This window comes from Poecilia formosa, unplaced genomic scaffold (genome assembly GCF_000485575.1).
Source record: "Poecilia formosa unplaced genomic scaffold, Poecilia_formosa-5.1.2 Scaffold327, whole genome shotgun sequence".
Taxonomy (NCBI): Eukaryota; Metazoa; Chordata; class Actinopteri; order Cyprinodontiformes; family Poeciliidae; genus Poecilia; species Poecilia formosa.
Genome location: NW_006800266.1, coordinates 300,691 through 308,739, shown reverse-complemented (window position 1 = coordinate 308,739; position 8,049 = coordinate 300,691). Strand labels below are relative to the sequence as shown.

General features: G+C 37.3%; 1 protein-coding gene across 1 annotated transcript in view; it reads right to left on the bottom strand.

Moving 5' to 3' along the window:
* Positions 1-8,049, bottom strand: part of LOC103152771 (copine-9-like) — a 96,148-nt gene that overhangs the window by 33,140 nt on the left and 54,959 nt on the right. The window contains exons 8-11 of the mRNA XM_016661367.1: positions 6,896-6,999; positions 3,832-3,936; positions 1,446-1,487; positions 1,144-1,219 (exon numbers count right to left, since the gene is read on the bottom strand). Of these exons, the coding sequence (XP_016516853.1) occupies positions 1,144-1,219; positions 1,446-1,487; positions 3,832-3,936; positions 6,896-6,999 (327 nt within the window). The remainder of the gene's footprint in view (positions 1-1,143; positions 1,220-1,445; positions 1,488-3,831; positions 3,937-6,895; positions 7,000-8,049) is intronic.

The following is an 8,049-nucleotide window of genomic DNA, read 5'->3' as shown; positions in this document are numbered from 1 at the left end:
TATCCTTATATTATGTCTATGTACGGACCGACACTGTTGTTATGGTTGCCTAGAGACGGACTCTACGCAGCCGTGGTGAGGTGCTGTCAACCCGCATTTATTTACAACATCCTCGACCCGATTCTTCACCGTAATTAGAAGTAAAACCTCTCATAAAGATACAGACGTGAGAGAAAAGACACAAATCCTAGGTTGAATAATGTTAGTGAGGATGAACACAGGCAATTAAACAAATGTGTCCATGTGGCGCAGTGTGCTGCTGTATGAATGGATCAGGAGAGGAACTGCAGACCCGTCAGAACCTAAAACACTTGACATCAGCGTCTCTTCATCCTTCAATCATCTCCTGAGGCTGATATGGTACAGAACATTTTGCTGTGAGTAAGTTTCTTATTTTGCTTTTACTGGTTTGATTATTTGCTTATTTAATGTATAATAAAATCAGCCAAAATAATACAAATGGTCATTTAGAGAACAAGACATACAAATAGATTAACACTAAATACATAGATATTTCCTACTTTAAAAGGTTTGTTAGGGCTTTCTGTGGGTTTTATTTTGAAATGTTGATATATTTTATGAATTCATTGTTCAGTGGTCATTTAATGTATTATTAATGCCCCAGACACAGACCTGCAGCCCAGGGGCGGTTCTAGATGGGGGCCAACGGGGTACCAAAGAAGTTATACTAAATAAATGTCTCAGTGGCCCCCCTGTGGTAAATCTGGTCTAGAACCAACCTCCAAACCTAACTCCTTATTTCTATGTAGTAAGATTCTTTACAGTACCAGAATGTCCACATAACTTTTATACTTTTGGCTGTCTGAAGACAGCCAGAAGTATAAAATCAGGTGTTATATTAAATCAGGTGTTATGATCAGTTAATCAGTACTTGAGCAGTTTACCAGATACTTTTTACACTTGCTTAATTAAATGTGTTTTTAAGGTATGCTACTCTGATTAGAGTACAATTTTGGGGTACTCTAACCACCTATGCATGAACGATTGCTCTATGGATCACTTTAGGTTGTAAAATGTTATCTTTTATATAAAAATTACAGCATAAAGATAAAAAAAAAATAAAAAATAAAAAACAGACAAACAATGCTGAATAGAAAGAAAATAGAAACACATATTTTTCACCTCATAGACGTTGAACTGATTCTGCCCCCTGGACAGCTCTCTGTAGCTTGTGGTGAACTCTCCAATGAAGTCGTGGCTGCAGACAGAAAAAAAATGTATAAAAACAAAACAAAAATCAATTGTCTATTCAAATAGGCAAGCAAGAGACATCATTTTATAATCTAAGAGGAGTTGATGTGTCCTTAATTTTGCCAGAGGTTTACCACATTTCTTTTCTTTGAAGAAATAACTTTTAAATCAGTTTGCTTTTCTCAAAATCTTCGCCAGAAACACAAACACACACAATAGAAAAAAGCTCTTACCTTCCATCTCGATCCCAGTCGTACACGTCCACCTTCACAGTCCTAAAAAAAAAAAAAAATTAACATGAAACTTTATTTGGTAATTTCCACCTAACCACACAACCTCATGTCAGTTAAAAAGAACAGCAGGTTCTGGTTTAAGAGGAAGGGGGAAAAAATCTCTCCATCATAGCTGGAGCAGATAAACAATTATATATTCACTGAATAAATGATAAATCACAGTGAAGAGTGTTGGCACAGCAGGTACTGGTGATTATCTGAACTCTGGGCCCAAATTAGTCCAGAGAGAGAACAATTTTGACATGTAGGAGAGAATCATTTGTAGTTGGCATGCATTAGCATAAAAGTTATTTCAGCTTCATGTTAATTTTCTCAGTTGTGTGATTTGAACATCACATTAGTTGGTTAAAGTATTGCATGTTATTGAAAGTCATTAGCATAGACAGCAGAAAAATGTGAGCACATTCTGCTCTGACTGCAGGAAGGACTTACACATGGCAACCAGGTGGTAGGTGAGAGTTTTAAGACACAGCAGAAGCTCTGTAGAGTAATCTGTTCAGTAATCCCTTTTGAAAAGGGATTACTGAACCAGAACAAGGAAACTTAGAAATGTCCTTGTTCTTTTGTAGACAATTTCAGAAAATAATAATCTCAGACCACTATTTGTAGTGTTTGCACAAAAACTGTGAAAACTCCAGCAAGTGACTTGTTGCTTGATGCAAACTTTTCAAAGTATGGCTAGCCTCAGCCTTACAGCAGGTAGCCAGCAGGAAAAGACTAGGAAATACATAACTATGGGATTTACTGTGAATGAAAAATGTTATGCCCATTTAATCTATTTTGATGTGCTGAAATATAGACAATATTGTTGAAAATTTTGCACAAAAAGTTAAGATACCTTTGTGAAAAGGAGTAAGCTGATGAAGCCGACAAGTAATGAGTGTTTGTAGCTTCAAAAGGTTTTCTGTGATTCTGTGAAAGATGCACATTGCTGCGAATCATCTATCTTCTATCTTGAGAATCACACAGCCTGAGCAATCTCCATTAAATGTTATAAATTGTTGGTAAACTAAATTTGGAAAGTATTTTAAGACTTAAAACAACAGAATTTAGGGGCCGCATGCTTTGAAGAACCCAGCCTGTGTTAACCCTTTACCCCTAACCCTAACCCATGACGAGTTGTTTCGGAAAACTTCGGCTTTTATTTCTCACATTATGACTTTGCATTTTTGTGTTTCATGATGTAAAGAACTTTAAAATGCCTTGTTGCTGAAATGTGCTATGCAAAAAAAATTTGATTTGACTTTAATTTTTATTATGAGAAAACAACCGAGGTAATTGTTTTGTAAAATTGAAAAATATGAACAAAACATGAAACTGCAGTAGTATCACTAAAAATTATGATGACAAATTAATATTCATTAAAATAACTCATTAATAGCATCCTTCCTTTTTCCATCTGCACTATAGAGTAGAATTTTAATCTGTGGCAGATATTGCAAAACTTCATCAAGGCCTCTGAAGTTCAACTTAAAGTAGGTGATGTTAGGATTCTTGTAAACCAGTAGGGTGCTACTATAAATTAAGGATCCTGCCTGCTTCACAAAATAAACTGATTTATTGTAAAATAATGTCTTAATATTTAAAAAAAAAAGTATCTGCCCTTATCCCCATTATGCAAAAATCTTTGTCTATTTGTAGTTTGGAGATTGTTAATGATGAATGAATGTTTATTAATAAGCAAATATGACAAATATGTTGAATAACCAAACTAATAAAGAGTTGTAGTGAAGCGAGGCTGAGTGGGATCTGTCTGTATTCGTCTCTCCCATAAACTGCTGATGGGAGCAGCTCTCAATTTATTCCAGTGCGCTGTGAGAGCCGACTGTCAGACATGAACTCATGTAGTGTTGTTCTATATAACTGCATGAAAAAAATTCATATCTGTAGCTACATTTTCATCTATAAACTCCTAAAAGTAGCGTTCAATTGGCCAGATCCTTGCATCAAAGCTGTAAGGCGCATCACTTAACATTACACAAGCATCTGCTGTTCTAAAGGGTGGATAATATGTGGTACTGTAACACTGTGCGGCCGCTGAAAACATTGTGCCCGGTTCGGCCCGATTGGTATGTATGAGACGGCGCTGTGTGAACACTGAGTCAGTCTCAATAACACCAGTGCTGGTCTCTGGGACACCATGACCGACTGCTGGCATTATTCTGACCGCCCCAGTAACAGGTGATGTCATCCATTTTAAAAGTCAACTTGAAACTTGTCCCTATTTAATCACATTTTTTTAAGACTTGAGTGCTTCTCTCTTAATTTAAAAACATCAACAAATTTGTGAATCCTGGGATAATAAAACGGTGAGAATATTCCCGACCTGTCATAGTCGCCGTTGCAGAGAGCTCTGACGGGGATGGTGAAGGGCTGCCACACCGGATTCAGCGTGTTCTTGATCACCTCCGTCTTGTGGCAGATGGTGAACCTGCCAAAAGAAAATGAGATATGAGGCGATAAAAAGAGCATGCAGATAACTGTGGGCAGATCATTACGACACTGTGTTAGAAAATTCTAGATAGAAAAAAAGGAACAATAAATCTCTGCCAAGAAACTCAGAAATTTTCTAGAAAAACAAAGAAATTTCTGAGTTTGAAAAGTCTATATTAATCTTGAAATCTTTGAGTTTTTTCTAGGAGATTTTTGACTTTTCAAACTCAAAAAATGTCCAAAAGTTTTCAACTCTTGAATCTCAGAAATCTCCATGTTTTTTTCTAGAAATTTTCTGAGATTAGTCAAAAAAGGTTTTAAGTTTTTGTTGTAGAAAATTAAACTTTTCAAACTTAGAAATTTCCTTGTGCGTTTGTAGAAAATTTCAGAAATTAATAATTTTCTGGTAGAAATATACTATTTGTCTTTTCCCAGCTACAGTGGCCCTAATAATCCATCGCAGATAATTCTACCTCCTGTATTTTTCTCTGTAATTCGGCACAAAGCTTTCAAGGCGACTGTGAAGGTTTTTGCATAAGTACTTTTGTGAAACAGAAAAACTGCAGATGAATATTTATTGCTGCAAACATCTCCAAAAGGCACATCTGTGGAAGAAAGTAAAAACCTGAAAAAAAGATGGTAAAAACTGCATTAGAAGACACAGGCGGCTGAGTTAATTTATGTTCAAAAAGTAAATGTGGTAATTGGTGTCACTGAATGGATGCTTGGTATGTAAAATCTCCCGGTGCATTCCCAGCACATCTCTGTTATTTTTTAAGCCTGGACTGCAGAGCACCAGTGACTGCTGAGGTTCACTGCTTCCATCAGCGTTGCCTATTAGTAATGGTGGTACTTTGGGATAATTGCCTATAAAGGTTTCTCTATGCAGCCTTATCCTGTGATCCCTAAAGTTGAACGAGCCTCAGCTTTTTTAGTTAATAATGCAGAACTGAACATGATTGACTGGATGCATTTAGAGATACTCAACATAAAATACTCAGTGAGGTTTTTCAATGTTGGACAGATGTGGATACACAGCCGGAAAAATCAGTATTAAACACATCAGTTTTTTCTCAGTAAACATAATTTTACTATTTCTATTGACATGAAATTTACACCATTTGTCAGCACCAACACATGTGATATAAAGCACACTAACTGATTACGTTGTAAATTAAGACATGTGCAATAAAGTGGAAAGATATGGGCAGTAGGTACTGAAGAGATGAGGACAAACATCTAAAAGCAAAGTACCAAGATGCTATTTGTCAGTTATTCAGAAAGCTTCCGGTTGCTGCGTGCAAATGAATATCAGATGGTTTAATATTATCTTCATAAAAAGCTTTCCTATTATCAAAGTTTTGCTCAGAGTGGTGCTACAGCTAAAAGCAAAGAGACCTTCACAAAAAAGACTCAGTGTTGCAAAGAATACTAATGGCATTAGATCTGCATTTCTAAACCTCTGAATGTGAGAACCGCTGTATTCACAGAGAAAAGCACAAAGTTTCACCAAATACCAGCCACAGACAGGTATACACATTGAGGTTGTTTTACAGAGTAAAAACAACAATAAAAACAGTTACCCAAAAGACAGCAATATTAATATTTAGTTAGCAAGTTAAATATGTAGATTACAAACTAACTATTTGGGTGATTCTCCAAATTTGGTGCCTTTTGTGTATGGAAGTGACATCAGTGAAGTCTCTTCCTGCTCACACTGTAAAGAGATTTAAGTCTTAGGAAAGTGTCTTACCTATATTTGGTTATTTTTTTTTACCCAAATGTCGTCATCGTCAAGCTCAACCTTTCAACCCTGTTACGCACTTAGACGATATTTATTGTTGTTTGGGAAAAAATAAAAAAATGGTCTTTGAAACATATTAATTTCTTGTTTTCATCGTATCATAATGTTGCTCCATACCCTAGCTGATGTGAACTTATGGCAACTTTTAGTGAAACTCTTCAACCCTGTAACATTCAACCCAGTTACAAAAATAGTGGTTTTATTACGAGGTTGAATGTTGGACTGTTGTAAAGCCAGGCAGAGTGTTCAACCCCGTAACAGTCTGGTCAACTTTTACACTGGGTTCAACCCCGTAACGCAATACATTGTTGTACATTTTTTTTTATATATATAATAACAGCAAATATTAGACTAATATCTGTTGGACTGTATGCAAAGTTTGTCCCTAGTTTGTCCTTGTCCCTAGTGGGGTTGGGAGGGTTGCTGGTGCCTATCTCCAGCTAACGTTCCAGGTGAGAGGCGGGGTCACCCTGGACGGGTCACCAGTCTGTTGCAGGGCAACCCAGAGACAGACAGGACAAACAACCATGCACACTCACACCTAGGGAGAATTTAGAGAGAACAATTAACCCGACAGTCATGTTTTTGGACTGTGGGAGGAAGTTGGAGTACCCGGAGAGAACCCACCATGCACAGGGAGAACATGCAAACTCAATGCAGAAAAAACCCAGGCCGGGAATCGAACCCAGATTGCTGCAAGGCAACAGCTCTACCAACTGCATCACTGTGCCGCCCAGCTTTATTCTAAATTATGTTCATTTCTTTCCTCAAAATTCTACATAAATATCCCATTATGACAATGTGGAAAAAAGTTTGAGACTTCTTGCAAAATAATTAAAATTTAGAAAAGACCAAGAAATCAAATTTACATAAGTGTTCACAACCTTTTGTAACCAGAGTATTTTTTATTTATTCAATTATTCAATTATTTATTTATTTATTTATTTATTTATTTATAATTTGTTGATCCACCTTTAGCAGTAATTAGTGCTGCTGTAACAAGGCTGTTCCTTGCAAACCGAATCGCTTAATTACTTTTGGTTGGTTAATATTCATAAGAGTTTGCGTCCAATCTGAACCATCCATCCATTCCATTGTTCAAACTTTAAAAGTAAAAGAGGCCCGTCCAGCCACCCTGATGAGTCATACTCACGTTCCGTCTTCATTACTGCGATAAAACACCAGGAAAGGGTCAGACTTTCCGAAAAAGTCTTTCTTATCCAGCTTGTTGGCACACAACTGCATTGTAGCGATATCCTGACAGAGAAGACAAGCAGGTTTTCAACATAATGGTTCTGATGCAAGTTTTTTTCAAACGGGGCAACCTCTTCTCCTAAGGCAGACATTTTCTGTCAACTAGTGCAGAAACTTGGTGCAAGACTTTGGCAGAATAGGTTTGGAAAGTGATTGGCAGAAAAAAAATAAAAAAAGTTATCCATGGTGATTTATGCAAAACATTAAGAAGGATCATTATGAATAGTTTGGTAATTTTTGCATAAGAATTGCACAATTTATTAGGGAGGAAAATAAATGTCTGCAATATAGTGAAGGAAGCAGAGAGAGATCGTTTCATACATATGTATGAGTGGCTATGGCTGTTAATGAGGAGCTGTGTTTTTCCTGCTTCTGCGCAGAGATGCCTGGGACAACCGAGGCAGGCAGGCAGGCAGGAAGGAAGGAATTAAAGATAGACAGATAAATAATTAGACCTTTTAGTTGATTTCTCCTGAGGGAGAGCATCTTGGGAAAACCCTAAGCTGCAACTGACAGCAATTGGATCTTGTTAGGGAGCAAAAATCTCCCAGAGTAGCAATGGTAAACACGACTAAGATAAGCCAGTTTATATAATGATCTCATGAGCGCACACATGTGCACGCAGAAATTCTCCCAAGCATCTGATCGGCTGGTTGTGGAGTTAATACATAAGTGTGTCGGGGAGGTTTTTGGGGGGGTACTGTGAAATTGGAGGGAAATTTTGCTTCGCAGCAGAAAACCGTCTTGACAGTTTATCTGAGACCCGTTTAGAGGAAAGTGGAGCGCTCTAGCTAATGAAACGTGATCTGTTTAACCTTGGATGGGGTAGGAGGAAGTGGTGTGTGCAGACACATGTTTGGGGGCATGAAGGAAGGTGCTCCAGTGGGGAGGAAAAGGGCAGCTTGTGAAAATGCAGAATTGATGTGAAATTTATACAACGTTACAAACATGTGAGGCACTGTTAAAATGGGCTTTTCAATCCAGAAAATGATGCATTGGGCCCCTCACAATACACTCTTTTTCTGAAAGAAAAAAAAGAAAAAAAAAAAGAAA